Here is a 17,720-nt window from a genome sequence, read left to right on the forward strand (position 1 = left end):
AATCTCTAAACACCTTTAATACCGCGAAGAGAAAGCTGCATGCGAAGATAAAATTACTTCAATCAAAACTGTACTTTCGCTCATTTTGACAAGCGATTTAATTACAGTTTATTTTGCATTGAAATGTGACGTTATAGGATCTTATATATTTGAATAATACATAACAAAGGAAAACTGTATAAACAATATTGAACAGTTCAACAGACCATATATCAACAACCAACACTGATGCAGACCAACAACAAAGAACATTGAACACCACGTGGTCAAGCTAGTATGATGTACATGTACGTGCTGAATAAAAGTTTGAATGTGAACGCAATGCGAACACTTCTGCGAAAGAAAGCCAACACAAGCTAACAAAAAAATAAACCTGTATTAAGTTTAACTGTTCTATCTTCAATTAAAAACACACATTACTACAAAATGAAAGACTTTATTTCAATATAGAATCATTGTATTAAGCATAATAAAAAGCACCAAATCATAAAACTTGTAAATTTAGAATATCACACTCATATTTGATAATGCATGTGACATTTGCATGATCTCATTCAAACGACATCGATCTCTGTATATGCTTACACAATGTTACATATGTTTGTGTACACAAAACATTTGCCTAAAATCGCATAATGATAAGTGGTGTTTTCGAAACACTCCTTTCTATTTCATCACAAAAACTTATTTGTAGCAGATGTAATGTATGATTTATTTGGATCCTTTTTTACAAAGGTTACAACTTACACATGTTACAAAAAAGAAAGGTGAAATGAATGTCACTATTGTTGTGAATTATGATAACATAGTAAGCTTTCAATTTATTATTTATGTTTGTTAACTAAAGGTATTTTGATCCAAACCGTATGTTATTAATTACGATATGAAAAGGATTGAGCAACTTGCACATGCAACATATAATTACTAAACAAAAAAGTTACTTATGGGCTCACACAATCACATGTTTACATATTTTCAAAACTTATCTGAGTGTGTATAGTAATTATATGTTATTCAAGTACCTTAATATAAGAATTGATCTTTTATAAATCAACACCATGTATAAGTCTTGTTAAGGTAGAGTTTTTATCGATCGTGTCAAACATTCCTTTGTTGAACACTTCGACTATTAAGCTTTATCTGCGCTGCCTTTTTTCTCCAGCGCTGATAACGAAATGACAGACAGGGGATTTAAAAAAAACTATGTCGGTATGAAACCTACAGCAATACAAGTATAAGATGTATATTGAACAAGAGACACGAGTCAAAGTGACGAAGATGTAAGCAGACACAGGTCATCATGTGGCTTTCAACAAGCATTACTAATAATTAATTCGGATATTCGTTCCTTAATAGTTACCTCTATTTATGCATATAATAATTTCACCCTGAGAAATGTTTAAAATGACATGCAATTTGAAGAAAATTTTAAGCGCTTTTTCCTGTATTTTATCACTCAAGAAATATAAACAAATACGATGTTGGTATATGTTAGGGAAAAAAATAATATGTGCACACTCAGTGAATAACCCGCGTAGCGTGTTATTTTAAAGTGTGCACCACATATTTATGTTATTTTGAATAGGCAGAAAAAATATTACAGGCATTCTTTATAATTTGATTCCAAGTTAAAGTTTTAATAATCAAACCGGAATAAAAAGTGAAAAAATGTTGATGACGTCACAGTCACATGATAAAATTATGTCTATGAGCTGATAGATAAAACACTGTCAGCCATTCAGAAGACGCGTAACATTTAAAATTAAATCATTACATAATAAAAACCAAACAATCTGAGACTCATGGCTGTGCTCTTTGGTATTGTCAATGGCATTTACTATATATTCGAGTAATGCATTTTCTAGAGTTCTTGTTTGAATTAAATCAATGTTGCATACGCATACATTTGTACACAAAGAATGAGGATTCCAATATGTATAAAAAGGAAAGTTCCATTAAATAAAGTTAAAATGATGTTTCACTCTGCTAGCAAATATTATCCTTCGTTCAAATGGACGCATATTTACTGTGGCGGTGGTGCAGTCGGTTGTTCATTTGGCTTAGTTTGATAGGATGCTTCCTCGTACGATGGAGGACTATATGCTATATTAGAATAACCCGCCATAGGGGGTTGCTGTGTTGGCTGGCCGGTTGGGTATGTTGGTTGACCGGCTGGGTAAGTTGGTTGACCGGCTGGGTAAGTAGGATATGTGTACTGTGGCTGATATCCCGGCTGTTGTGGATAGTATGGCGCACTGTAGCCTTGTTGTTGAGCTGTAAATAAAATAATGAATATAAATACACACGGTTTAAAAAAATGCTATCGAAAGTTTATTTATAATAAAGATCGACATAAATAAAAAGGCTTTTATTCTATGATAAGATTTTACGCGTTGCAAGTTTCTATTGTCGTTCGTTGTTCCCCTGTTCGTTGGTACTACGCGACCCAATGCCTCGCGTGTTGTATAAAATGCATTGCTTTGTCCAATAACGAATCTTATTTGAAGTGTTCACTTTACTCTCTACTCACAAGAACTGTTGCAACATTAAACTCCTTGTTATGTTATGGGTTAAGTTAAACCAAGATTTACACCTTACATAGTGTCATTGGTTATAATCAAAATTGGTTTATTGTGAAGTTTATTTTCCTTCCTTGACATATTTTGGATATATGTGAAAATATGTGGTAATCATGAAAATCTCAAAATAGTAAATAAAACTTGACATTCTAATTCTTTCAAGATTGATTGATATATTGGTTGATTTGTGGTAAACGACACTTTAGCACTTTTATGGTATTTCGATGGGGTCACTGTATTGGTGAAGGGAGTTGTAGAGAACCACCGACCTTGGGTAGGAAAAACTGACAACCCAAATCAATAGATACTTGCATCGAGTGCACTTGCCACGTGCCGGATTTGAACTTACATGTACATGTACAACCTCAGTCTTGACAGGCTTGTAATACAATAGTTCGAACACTTAGACCTATCGACCGCCGAGGCCTCCATATTTCAAGTGATGCAAACAATTTTGCATTGTAGCCATGATTACAGGTACTAACTGAGGTAACTAAAGCTGTCACGATTTCATTGATCAAATCATTAAGGTATGATTTTTAATAATGTATTATGTGCTCCTTAAGTTCCTTACGTACGTCAGCATAAAACCTTGTTCCATGTTACCGTAATTAACGGGTTCTCTGGTTTTTGTCGAGAAAAAGCGAGACAAAGCGATCCAACATATATATTCTCTCATCGTCGGCTGTGCAACCATTTGAGATTCAGTCAAAAGTTCAAAGATTTTTTTTAAATCAATAAAATCTTTGTCGTACCTTTATAGAATATTCTGACAAAAGCTGATGAACTTGGAGTATTAAAAATGTAAATCAACTGTAATATATGATACTTGAAATATTTTGAAGTTTAAAAACATCACCAATAGGGCGATGATGTGTTCCCCTTTAAGATCCCTTAAAGCCGTGTTGCTTGTTTCGGGTTTAAAATAAATCAACAGCGTTAAACGCGTAAAAACCATGCAGATATGATTAAGCTTGTGAATTTCGTCAGCAGATTTATTTTGATAAGGATGTGCAACGAACACAAAAAATGCTTCTATGTTTTATATATCGAGCATATTTCTGATAGTCTTTGTTTTGTATGTTGACCTTAAACAATTAGTGACCCCATAAATTAGTATCGGTTGTAATAGAGCCATCTGAGTGGACGTAACTTACACAGTTTTGCTTATTTGGACAGGCCAATGAATTCATTGCCATAGGTCTAAGTTGTTTTATCATGCATTCCATATCACTTAATATATAGTTAATATGGACATTTGATTTTGAATTTACATTGTGTCATAGATCAAAGTATTCGTTCAGTGTATGTTCCCTTGTTTTTGATAATATGTCTTTTGATTGAGTTGAGCCATTTTAATTGATATTTTATAGTGTCTTTCTATGTTGTGACGTTACACTATTGTTTCAGATAAGGGTGAAGGTTGGTACCTATTAAAACGTTTAAACCCGCTGCATTTGTTTGCACCTGTCCTATGTCAGGAACTTGATGTTCAGTGGTTGTCGTTTGTTGATGTGATTCAGACGTGTTTCTCGTTTCTCGTTTTTTTTTATTATACAGATTGGACCGTTGGTTTAATTTCCTGTTTGAATGGTTTTACACTAGGCATTTTTATCGCGATTTATTATAGCTTGTAGTTCGGTGTGAGCCAATGCTCCGTGTTGAAGACCGTAATTTGACCTATAATTGTTTACTTTTACAAATTGTGACTTGGATGGAGAGTTGTCTAATTGGCACTCATCTTACATCTTCTTATATCTATTTTCAAATAAACTTACATGCATTGGTAGTCACTGTAGAGACTGATTGATTATTTACAATTGTTGATCCATTGTAAGCTGGACGTCTTTTACAGAATCTACATAACAAAACCATTACCACAATACAAATAACGAAACTGATTCCTCCTCCAATAGCTGAACCAATTATTCGTGCGGTGCTCCTGTAATATTTTCACATTTCAAATTATTTTCACCATTATCAATGTTGTACAAACATTTATAATTGCTTACTTACGGAAATAATGTTCACGGATAAGTTTAAAGTCGAAAATTTGAGAGAGAAAAATAATGTCCCCTATAATACGTTTCCGTACTTTTTGTATATTAATTTACATTTAAATCAGTTTTTGGAAGAGAAAAAATATCTTTCCATTATAAGAAATTTTGAACAGAGACGAAGCTTAACAAAGCTCACAAATTCATCACACCACTTAAGAATTGAGTCCGGAAGGTATCAGGATACTCTCCTAAATGACAGAACTTTTACTCGTTTAACTCCGGAGAAGTGGAGGATGGATATCATTTTCTATTCCAATGTGTTAAATTTAATGATGACCGCAATCATCTATTTCAAGAGATAACTAAAAGTTGCCCCAACTTTTTAAAGTTTGACGCAAGAGATAAACTGATATGGCTTATGAACACAGAAGATAAGTATATTCTCACTGCTGCATGTAAATTTATTTCGAAAAATTGTTAATTATGTGGCTTTCTTGTCTGCTTCAGACAAAAATAAGTAAATAAATAAATAAAAAAAGTTTGCCACATCTATGGAGTAGCAACTCTTAAATACTTTTTTTATTTAACAAATAATACCTGTATGACTTTATTTCAATAGTTTATTTTACAATGTTATGTAAAATACTGTATGTTGTATCAATTATATATGTTATGTGTATTTGCACACCTGGGGACCTAATTTGGAAAATAAAATTTATCTTATCGTTATCTTATCTTATCTTATTAATAAGAAATTGATTTTCAATATTTAAAAAAAAAAATCCTTTATATTAGCTCAGACGTCAATGCTTTGGTTCTGACATGATAATTCCATTTTTTTTTTTCTGAAATTCCTGTTGAGGAATTTAGAAATTATTAAGGAAAAACTAAGATTCCGATTGCAACATCCAAAACTGACTTCAGATGAATTAGACTGTTCAAAAATTTCCCTTGACAAGTTCATATGTGAGAAAACCAAGTTCGCTATGCGTAGGTCGATGATTTAGTTTTAAATAAAAATGCTAGTTTTGCCCCTATAATTTTTCTGGGTTAAAAGGTTTCATATCACAATACAGAAATGAAGCATTGCTATTGATTTTCTCATTAATAAGTTACTTACCAATGACTGCCATAGTTGTAGGAATAATAGCAGTAATAACTAGAAGTGTAGTAATAGCATGTAGCCGTGCTCTGGATCACTACAAAAGAATTACAAGTCATATCTAATACATTGTTATTTAATATGAGTTATGACAGCGGTGATCACTAGGATTAGAAACGAATTCCAAAAAATAAAATGGAAACAACAGTCATTTTCTTATTTACAGTCTCCTCATTGCGGTAAGTGGCATTACAGTTAAAATCAGTTTTGGCATCTCTGAAAATGTATCAGGATATGTGAAGCGAATAAGTAGTCAAGACATAGGCCTATTAGACACCAATCAGAACTGAAGAAGCTGTATTCGTTGTCCTTGAAAATTTATAGACAATTTTACCATACCATATTGTGACAGTTCTTGATCTAGAAGACCTCTTTTGAAAACATTTTTGTAATATAATACTGAAAGAAGTGCATTGTATGTAGTCCTATACCATATCAATTATATTTTCCGTTTTCTCATTGTGACGAGGAATTGTCGCACATGTAGCTACACAGGAAACATTTAATGTGTCTGTCTTCTTTGACAGCTGGATAAGATTTTAGAATTCTAATGAGTAATAGAGAAGAAAAAAGACCAACAAGTCTATGAAAAATTAGTATATTTGTACCTTAGAACCAATTCTGACAGTTCTGCCCTGAGAACAGTATATCCAACATCAGTATATATGTTTCTGTTCTACCCTCGAACATATTCGGACAGTTCTAACACAGAACTGATTCTGACAGTTCTACCCTAGAACAGATTCTGACAATTCTACACTAGAACATATTCTGACAGTTCTACCCTAGAACTGATTCTGATAGTTCCACCCTAGAACTGATTCTGACAGTTCCACCCTAGAACTGATTCTGACAGTTCTACCCTAGAACTGATTCTAATAGTTCCACCCTAGAACTGATTCTGATAGTTCCTACCTAAAACTGATTCTGATAGTTCCACCCTAGAACTGATTCTGATAGTTCCTACCTAGAACTGCTTCTGATAGTTCCACCCTAGAACTGATTCTGATAGTTCCTTCCTAGAATTGATTCTGATAGTTCCACCCTAGAACTGATTCTGATAGTTCTACCCTATTCTAACATATTCTGACAGCTCTACCGTATAACAGATTCAAACACTCAATTGTACCACAGAACAGATTAGGACAGTGTTATTGTAAACTCTAGCTCATTAAAAGTTTTACCCTCGAACAGAGTCTGACTATTCTTGGTTAACTATACAACTATAGTTGAGATCTCATAAACATGTTTAACCCCGCCGCATTTTTGCGCCTGTCCCAAGTCAGGAGCCTCTGGCCTTTGTTAGTCTTGTATTATTTTTAATTTAGTTTCTTGTGTATAATTTGGAGTTTAGTATGACGTTCATTATCACTGAACTAGTATATATATGTGTATAGGGGCCAGCTGAGGGACACCTCCGGGTGCGGGAGTTTCTTGCTGCTTAAAGACCTATTGGTGACCTTCTGCTTTTGTCTATTCTATGGTCGGGTTGTTGTCTCTTAGACAAATTCCCCATTTCCATTCTCAATTTTACAACTATTATATGACAGTTTATTCAGACAGTTCTGTAGAAGGATTCGACCGAACCTAGTATCCCAACAATATAGTGAACACTATTACACAGATCGGAGCCTTTAATAGAACAATACTTATATATTAATTTGAATTGATATATTTTATAAAGCGCATAGGGTCATTTTAATATTATATAAGGTGCGGTTATAAATACTGTATAATAATAACAATAATGAACAATGGAAAGAAAGAGTGTGAACTATATGGTGTACATATAGATTAACAAATCGATATCATTTTTGAATATACCTTTTTGGTTTATGATAGGCCAAACAAAAGATATGGGGGTATCTATTCAAAACAAAACATCAGTACATACATAGCAAAAATACACACAAAAAGCAAAGGAACAGCGCTTTTATTGCTATTCTTCATGCCAAAGTCATTATATCTTTCCTGAGCTCTTTTTTTTATAATTTTCAAATAGTTTTCCTCGAGCATCACTGACAATAAATTAATGTAAATGCGCATCTGGTTTAGAAAAGTTGGTAACGTTAATAATATTACATGACATGTTTAATGATAGAATACTCACTTCAAAAATGTACCCCATTTTGTGTAAGCTTCATCCGAGTATTCAAAATTGTGTAAAGCAGTTAACTATGACACATGATTTTTTCCTTATTGACATACTCAGTTTATTCGGAATCTAACTTCCATTTTAGTGACAGATTATTTGAGTAACCCTTTCAAAGTATAATTTCTCTTCGGGGTTTTGATCCCTCCGCGTATTTCGGATCCGATCAGGATACTCAGTGTTGTCTGTGACATAATATTTTGACTATTTCAAGATGTGTTGTATCACACCTTCTAATTTTTAAATTAAGAGTTAACAAGAACGACCACGATAACGATATAGGAAAGTATTTTTTCAAAGGACACAATGTTTAGAAAATTTAAAAACAAAAATATGTTGACAAGGATGAACAAGTTAACGGTACAGGAAAGTAATCTTCAAATGATATGTACATGTAAACAGACAAATAGTGTTGACAAGGGCGATAACTGAAAGTATCACCTATAATGATAACTTGAAACTATCCTGGTTTTCAACAGACGTTAGTCGTCTCATGAGAGTCAAAACCGACTAAAATTATTTTGTATTATATATAAATAGAAAGATATAAAAAGGACACTGTTTATCATGTTATGTATATTTTTTTCAAATTGTAAATATAATAATGGTTCAGTAATTATCTACATAAATATTCTTCTGTAACACAGTTGGTCAACTAATCCATAACTTTTAATCGATATCATTTCATTTGTATTGACATGTGACTTCCTTCATAAATTATATAAAACTCTACCTACCAGAAGCAAGAAAAGTAAATAAAAACAAATACAACTGTCGTCCTTCCATTTTGAAACTTCTTGGTAATTGTACTATTTCACGGATGTTTGATTTTAAAAGGCCCACTGATCAATAGTAGAAATTCAAATACCTGAGTTCTATAAATAACCCTTAAGGTACATATTTATAAATTGTAAAATGTAAAGGTATACATTCAAAAATTTATATAAAGTCCACTCGATGTTTTATATTAAGTACTGTAAGACCACAAATAAAGGATCGCCGGTGTAGGTACCTAACGTAACTATAACAATTTATTTTTCAATATGGGATTATTTTTTATTTATTTCCCTCTTTTGGGCTAAAGAATAATAATAAAAAAAAAAGGTCCCAAAAAGTGAAAACATCTCGAGTCTGTGTTTTTTTTTTCTTTACTTTTGAAACTTCTTCACCAAACGATGTGTACTCAAATGTTATCTTCATAAAACATAACAAACTAGTATATCTGAAGATTTACGACTTTTTCTGTGGGCTTGTGAGAAACCGGATTAAGAATATGACTCGCATGCACATGACCTCATGTGACAATAAGACAAGAAGGAGGCGTGGTACGGTACGATTGACAATAACCGCGAAAGACAAGGATCCTGTTACGCGTTTTACATGTTTTATATGACGAAGTTCACCGATTACGGATTAAAAAAGATGGACGAATTGTTGTGATTTTTTCTTTTTTTTCAGAAAATGTAACTGAGATAATCCTATAAACTGTATATAATCCAATAACATTTTGGCAAGAGGGTTACTGCAAATTTACAAAGTACAAATATATATATATACATCATGATGATTGATTTATTGTTGGTTGCTTAACGAAACATTATGAAAATCAATTTATATATGGGCCTATATACGTCGATAAAAAAACCACACATGACTATAAAATGAAAAACTTTATTTTTAAAAATTGTATCAGTGAATATAAACAGCAAAGCATTATAAAACTTTATAAAAGCAATTTAGATGTAAGCATTAAAAATAAACGACTTTTTGACTATAAGTGACGTCAGAAAAGTAAACTTATTTTTCTGAAATAAAAAAATACTGTAAAGTTAAAAGGAAAGAATACTTTCTTTTGATACATTTAAAAAAAAAAGTTGATTGTCAAATAAATGCAGGAAGGATAACTTGAGAGCTAAATTTTGAAAAGCACAATGACATATGTATCGCGTATCGTAAATGTACATGAGTGTAAGTACCATGTGTATATTGCAGTTCTGTCCCCCCCCCCCCCCCCCCCCCCGGTTTGACTTAACGTTTGGTCCTTTTCGGTATTTTGACTGCAACAAGAATATTAAGTCCAACTATCATATCGAATCACCGACAGTCAATTTGTAGAAATTAGTGTGTTTTCTTCTCAAATTTTACATTTGACTGATATATATTCAAGATATTAAATTTGTTGTTGTATAATTCTTGCCAGACGATAATTATAATCAAAGACGTAATATGATCAGAAAATAGTGTTGTTCTTTATACGAACATAGTAGAATCATATTCAAAACAGTGTAGCTGTGGCCATTGATTGACAACCTTAAATTATCCCATTGACTGGGGCAGATTAGGTGAACGTTTGTCTGTAATAACCGCTGCTCACTATGTACTTGTTAAAGGCACTTAAACTGTGGGGTCACAAAAGGTTCTCAACACCTAAATAAAGAAATTAGAAAAACTAATCAGGAACATAACGATGTTTTGATTTATATCAATAATATAAATCAAAACATAAAGTTATTCCTGATTAATTTTTCGAACTATTTTAATATTAAAGGCGTTAAGAACCTTTGGTGACCCCACAGTTTAAATTCTATAATAAATAAGTAGTGAACAGTTGTCGTTACAGACACACGTTCGCCTAATCTGCCCCAGTCAATGGGATAATTTAAGGTTGTCAATCAATGGTCACAGCTACACTGTTTTGAATATGATTCTATATTATTAGATTCAGATTCAGATTCAATATTTTATTATAGTCTCACCACATACAAACATAAAATGAGATTCACATACATAGATTTAAAACATTAAAACATTTGCATTGCATGTACCAATCTTAAAAAGATTTATGAGAGACTTTTAAGATATACATTGTATTATATACATATAAACATATTTTTACAATTTATAATTAAAATTCACAATATACATTTTTACTAAATGATAGTAAAACATTTGTTTCATTAAGAACTAGTGAAATAGAATACTATTTCTTCTTAATAAAATATTGTTGCAGGTTTTGGCAACTATAGCAGCAACATTGCCATTACTAAATAAAAATATAAATTTTTCATTATCTGATAAAAGGTTAAAATGTTCATTAAAATGTATCGCTTCATGTATCATGATTTGTCTTAGATCCACATTTTAAAATGACATGTAGTTCATCTTCAACAATAGAGCTACAGTTAAAACATGTCCTCTCGTGGACTTCTTCCCTTTCATATCTTCCAGTTTCTATTTTTAGTGGAGCTACCCCACATCTAAATTTAGCAAATGAACTTCTGTTTTTAATGACAAAATATTTTGCAAATAATTTTCAGTACAATAGTTATTTATTAGAACAATCTCATTACTTTCTTCTCTGTTATTGTGAATTGCGGTATAACTTGCATTTTCAAAGTTCTTATATTTTACAGTTTAAATAGTAATATATTGAAATCCATACCACCGTATGTGCAATTCGTGGATGATTAAAAGCATTTGTTTTATATGCATTGAGACATACACTATAAGAAAGTGAATATGAAAAAAAACTTTTAAAAATTACGCAGCATTCAAATTTTCATGTTATTTATTAATTTTTCTGATAAGCGGTATATGTATTGGTTAATCGAATGACCATATTCACAATGCTGCCTTTACTTTTGTGAATGAAGTAACTTGGTTAGATTCGTTATGTTATAAGTCATCCGTTTATATAATCAATTTGTTGTACAATGTCCTTGCGAATTTACTGCATGGGTGCAGTCGGTTGTTCATTTGGCTTAGTTTGATAGGCTGCTTGTTCGTACGATGGAGGACTGAAAGCAGTGTTAGAATATCCCACCATAGGGGTTTGCTGTGGTGGCTGACTGGTTGGATAAGTTGGCTGACCGGTTGGGTAAGTTGGTTGACCGGCTGGGTAAGTTGTCTGACCGGCTGGGTAAGTAGGATATGTGTACTGTGGCTGATATCCCGGCTGTTGTGGATAGTATGGAGCACTGAAGCCTTGTTGTTGTTGTTGTTGTTGTTGCGCTGTAAATCATGCAAGAAAACAATACACTGAATTTTAAGGAAGCTCGCTTGTCATGTTTTGGAATTTTGGTCAGATTTTCGGAATCCTCTGGTTTTATCAATTTGAATGCCTTAACAAATTTTGCCCGGTGACCCCCATTTTTCTTTTTATAATTCTTTTACATGTATAATGATAAGCTGTCTGTTAAAGTCTTATAAAATTTTAATTATTTTTTAATAGTTTTTGAGGACTTGAACTTGTCAATGATAAAGCTATGTAAAGTCAAGAGAAAACATTTTCCCGCCAAAATTTCAATGGCTTATATCTTGAAAACAAGCACGGTGACCTATATATTTTTTTTTTGCTCTTTTGATTCCTTTATTAATCCCCTATTAATATATGCTCGTGTTATGAAAAGTTAATTACTTTTAAACTGAGAAGCCAACTCCCTTAAAATACTATTGAAAGTGCATTATGTGATTAAAAATCGGCATAACTCAATTGTACTTTAAGCATTCTGTTTCTATTTTCGCGTATTTTATATTAGCTGATGTTCTCATTAATTGTACGTTTTCAGTTTACATTTAAGTATAATAGCCTTTTGGTTATCCTTTGGGTGCCATTTGAGTTTAAATAATTACTTATATATTTATTTTACCAATGACATATCAAGTTATAACTTGTAATATTAGAACGTTCCTTGGACCATTCAATCTGTTATCATTTGAACATGTATTTAAAAAATTTAATCAAGTTTAACTGGAATGCATTTGCGTATTGACGTATACTCTATATTCCATTATTTTTTTTGTAGCCCATATTTGTCTCAGTCCGACCGATTTTTTCTTGATACCGTAGCATCGTAGAATACAAGTCATTTGATCTTAATCTGATGTCACATGGTTAACATACTTGATCAAATGCATGTAGCTGCACCCGAATTTGTTAAAAGGATTTCATCATAAATACTACATTATCAAGGCTAAATGCATGTGTGTTGTCGTTTTAATAGAAATTTTTTATATTATAAGCTTGCAAAATGTGGTATTAGTGGTAAACTTTTTTCAATTATTAAATCTTTATATGATAATTCTATGAGCTGTGTAAAATTTAAAGGTGAATTTTCTGACATATTTTCTGTAGAAAAAGGAGTATTGCAAGGGGAACCATTATCACCTATACTATTTTCAATGTTTTTAAATGATTTTGAAAATGAGTTTATTAATAGCTTATGTCTACCAGTAGACATAAAAGAACTTTCATTGTTTTTATTGATGTATGCAGATGACACTGTTATATTTTCCGAAACTATTGATGGGTTGCAAAATATGTTGAATTCACTACATAATTATTGTAAAAAGTGGAAACTTATTGTAAACACAAGCAAAACTAAGGTGGTTGTTTTCAGAAATGGTGGTAAATTACGAAGCGATGAAAAATGGTTTTATAATGGCGAAATTATTGAAGTTGCTGATCATTATTTGTATCTGGGTGTTATGTTATATTACAATGCAAAGTTTAATCAAACTCAGTTAAATATTGCTGCCAAAGGCAGAAAATGTTTATCAATGTTGTATGGTAAAATAAAACATATGCGTTTAAATGTACAAACAAAATTGTATTTATTTGATGTCTATGTATCACCTGTTTTATTATATGGAAGTGAAATATGGGGTTTTCATAATGCATCTGATATAGAAAAACTTCATATAGAATTTTGTAAAAATATTTTGACTGTTAAAAAATCCACTGCTACCGCAATGGTTTATTCTGAGTTGGGAAGATTTCCTTTATTGATATCTCGGAAAGTAAAAATATTAAAATATTGGATTCGTCTATTACGGACGAGAAATTGTATTCTTAATGCTATATATAATGATATGTATGATGAGTGTGAATCAGGAAATAAGTCATCATGGGTTAATAATGTTAAATGTATGTTACTTAGCCTAGGTTTTGGACATGTGTGGTATGCACAGAATGTTGTATGCGAAGAAGCATTTATTATTTTATTCAAACAAAGGCTTATTGACCATTTTCTTCAAGAAAGAAATATGTTTTTCGATTCATCATCAAAATGTACTATCTATAAACACCTTGTGGATAATGTTCAATTGCAGTTTTATTTGACAAAAAATTTAAGTCCACAATGTATTAGATTTTTAACTAAGTATAGACTGTGTTCACACAAATTGAATATTGAATATGGTAGATTCATTAAAAAAGCAAAAAATGAAAGATTATGTATCTTATGTAACCAGGGTGACATCGAGGATGAGTTTCATTTTATTTTAAAATGTCCAAAATATGACAATATTAGAAAAATGTATATAAAAAGGTATTATAATTATACAAATGCATCTGTTTTTAAATTAGTTCAATTATTGTCAACAAAGAATGTTTCGGAATTATCTAATTTAGGAAAATATCTGAAATACGCCACAGATATAAAATTTTCATGACAATCTTCTGAATGATTTATACTATGTAGTCTTGCCTCCTATTGTATTTAAAATGTTCTGTTATGATATACATGTACATATTTATGATATACCTATAAGCTGTATTGCTTTTGGTTTGAAATAAACTATTAAACTATTAAACGTTTAATTAAAGGATACTTATCACTTATTAGTTAATATTTTTGACTTGGATGGAGAGTTGTCTGATTGGCACTCATACCACATCTTCTTATATCTATTTTCAGATAACTTGACTTACATGTAGTCACTGTAGACACTGATTGATTATTTACAATTGTTGACCCCGCATAAGCTTGACGTCTATTACAGTATCTACAGAAGCAAACTATGACCACAATACACACTATTAGGCTGATCCCTCCTCCGGCCGCTGAACCAATTATTCGTGTGGAGCTCCTGCAATATTGTTTTCATTTATTTCATGTTCCTTCTGTTTTTAACTTGTTATTTTAAAAGAAATAGGGTTCATCCCCCTCATTTTGTTTTACTCGAAAATAGGCAAATCTGAAAGCTCTCCAAACCTACTTGGATTTAGATTACACTTGCAACATTTTTTAACGGTTTTGAATATAACTATGAAGTACAAACCTATTTAAGCGCAAAAAGAGCTGTTGAACTCATTTTGATAATAATTGTATGCAAATTTTATATTTTTTGACTGAACTTATGATCACATTGGTACTGAGAACAATACCGCCTAATGAAGAAGTATCACCTAATATTCGCCAAGACAAAATAAACACCTGAGAATAATTCCATACACCAATTTTAGTTGACTAATCACCTAAAGTAACTGAATCACTTATACTAAAAAAGACATGTACAACTTACTATAATTTTAGATCTATATCCGAACTTTAATTGCAATTTGCTTATAATATCTGAGAAAAACAAACTTAATTACGAAAATTTTACGTTCACCAATGAACCACCAAGATGAGGTCAAATTCGGATGAACCCTACAGACAAACATGTGCATCTGCCAATCAGTTCATTCCTTAACTATAGTTGACCTAGTTCTATTGCATATAGTATTCATATAATGTCTTTTATTCAAGACATGAATTATTTAGGCCTTTTTTTTTTAAATATAGTTTAACTTATAGAAGGAGAGTCCAAGCATATCCAAAAACTTATTTGTCACAAATAAATAGAAATTAAAGATACTAGATTATACTTCATCAGCATTTTCTTTAATTAATCAGAAATTTCCATTAAGTCGAGTTCAACTCGCCAACAAAAAAAAAACTAGTATATTTTTTCCGCTTGCATGGTAACTAAAAACACTCAAAATATTTATCATAATATTCATATTAGCCCTTACCATAGGATAATCTAGCGTTGTATACCAACTTAGAGAGGATAACAAGCACTCAATTTCATTCCTATAATGTGGTCTATGTTTGAAATAAATACGAGGTAGTTCCGCCTATTATATACTTTGTCAAGTTTAGAATAGGGACCAAAAGTTGAAAAAAAAAGAAACATAAAAATAAATCTTAGTTTTTAAAGTAACTTACCAGTATGTGGAATAGTAATAGTAGTAGTATCTACTATAACTAACGCAGTAACGTCCCAAAGTATCGTAACGGTAACACAAAGCTTTGCACTGTATCACTGAAAAAGAAGCATATTCACAGACTTCAAGAATATTTTAAAGGTAAAATCGACAGATTTAGGGAGAGAGGATAGCGAGCACTCCAACCTAAAATCAACAAAATAAGCGAAAGGTTTTTTTTTTCTTCTTATTTTTTTTTTTTTTTAATGATCTCGCTATACGCTCTATTGCAAAAATTTCGTTTGAATATATATTTAACCCTTCTAAAAACCTAGCAGATCTGTCATGAGAAAATTCTAAAACACTTCTCCTGTTGCCATTTTTTACATAATCTGTCTTACTTTACAACATTTTGGGTTGTACGAAACACATTGCGACAGTATTATCTTAAGGAAAATTTTATGTTTATTACCGTTTTCGTTTTCCCACATTGACGAAGTATTTGTCATAAATGCATAATAATTTTTAAAGCTTTGGCATTTTGTTGCGTCAGATTTTCTCGACGACTAGAACTGACTAGGGCATTTTGGACAGTTCTATCTTAGAACAAATTCAGAAAGTATTACTCAGAACAGTGTTATACCTATTTACGCTGTCAAATTTCTCTGGTATAAATGCTTTATTACAGATTGTGACAGTTCTGAAGATAGGTTAAATCTGAATCTAATTTTATCGGAAACAACTTCCTCGTCCTGTTTTTAACAAAGGTCATAAAATGTATTTTCGAATATCAAATCGATATAGTTTAAATTGGGACTATATGTGATCACTTTTTACAATATTACAGTTTGTCCACTGATGTAATTCAAATGGCAAAGAAGATACTGATCGTGAAATTTTCTGTTTTACTGAATATTATTTTGAAAATCTAAATCATATTGATAAAACATTTTTGTGCATGTATGATCAATTAAAAAGAAAGTCTTAGTTGACGTTGATTGTTCGTGCGTAATTATTGTGACTGTATAAAAAATTTAATGATTGATTGATTTTATGGTGTTTTTTAAATCGCTGTTATCATGGCATTTACTACGTATTTATAAGTTTTGTATGTTCGTTTCTTTCATATGCCTCAATTAGTTAAGATTTACCTACCTGAAGCAAGAAAAGTAAATAAGAACAAACAAAATTGTAGGCCTTCCATTTTGAACAGGAAGTTCTTGTTTAGTCTATTTCACGGCTGTATGATTTTAAAAGGCTTGTTGATCAACAGGAGAAATTTAAGAACCTGAATATTAAATATCTCAACAGTGCAAGTGCAGTATGTAAAAGGATGTCACCGCTCCATATATTTAATTGAAGTCCTTTGTATGTGAATAAATTTACGGGGGGGGGGGGGGGGGGGGGGGAGTGTGTAAAGTTTGTTATATGTTTTTTTTTTTTTCAAATCTCAAAAGTTTAGTTTTTAATATTTTCCGAATCATTCCAACAAAGATTAAAGATTACAGAAAATAACTCTCATGCACATGATATGCAATATAAAACCTATACGACGTGATATTGCAAATAAAAACTACCCACCGTTTATTTAACACGGATGTAAACCACTCAGGGGCGCCGAATGGGACTCTTTTGGTTTTGTACTCGAAATTCAATTTTGTACGGACAAAAGTGAGTTTTGTTCAACAAAAATGAGTTCAGTTTAACAAAATTTGTAGCATACTACAAATTTAAATTTAGTCATACGAAATTATCTTTCAGTGGGTTTTGTCATGACAAAATTCATTTTTGTAACAATACAATACAATACAAATATTTTATTTACGTCTCACCATTAATCATGTTAATATTACAA

At 31.5% G+C, this 17,720-nt stretch overlaps 2 protein-coding genes across 2 annotated transcripts; both read right to left on the reverse strand.

The window, feature by feature from the left end:
• Window positions 1-420: 420 nt before the first annotated feature.
• LOC143078822 (uncharacterized) lies at window positions 421-8,788 on the reverse strand. The gene is made up of 4 exons (XM_076253809.1): window positions 8,631-8,788; window positions 5,700-5,778; window positions 4,358-4,521; window positions 421-2,274 (listed from the first exon to the last, which is right to left on the reverse strand). Exons 1-4 carry the CDS (start codon window positions 8,677-8,679, stop codon window positions 2,024-2,026), a joined length of 543 nt encoding a protein of 180 aa, XP_076109924.1. The 5' UTR covers window positions 8,680-8,788; the 3' UTR covers window positions 421-2,023.
• Window positions 8,789-11,443: 2,655 nt separating this feature from the next.
• Window positions 11,444-17,163, reverse strand: LOC143078811 (uncharacterized). The gene is made up of 4 exons (XM_076253797.1): window positions 17,021-17,163; window positions 15,888-15,984; window positions 14,606-14,763; window positions 11,444-11,904 (listed from the first exon to the last, which is right to left on the reverse strand). The coding sequence occupies exons 1-4, from the start codon at window positions 17,067-17,069 to the stop codon at window positions 11,621-11,623; spliced, it is 588 nt and encodes a 195-aa protein (XP_076109912.1). The 5' UTR covers window positions 17,070-17,163; the 3' UTR covers window positions 11,444-11,620.
• Between the last annotated feature and the right edge of the window lie 557 nt (window positions 17,164-17,720).

The sequence above is a fragment of the Mytilus galloprovincialis genome, chromosome 1 (genome assembly GCF_965363235.1).
Source record: "Mytilus galloprovincialis chromosome 1, xbMytGall1.hap1.1, whole genome shotgun sequence".
NCBI lineage: Eukaryota > Metazoa > Mollusca > Bivalvia > Mytilida > Mytilidae > Mytilus > Mytilus galloprovincialis.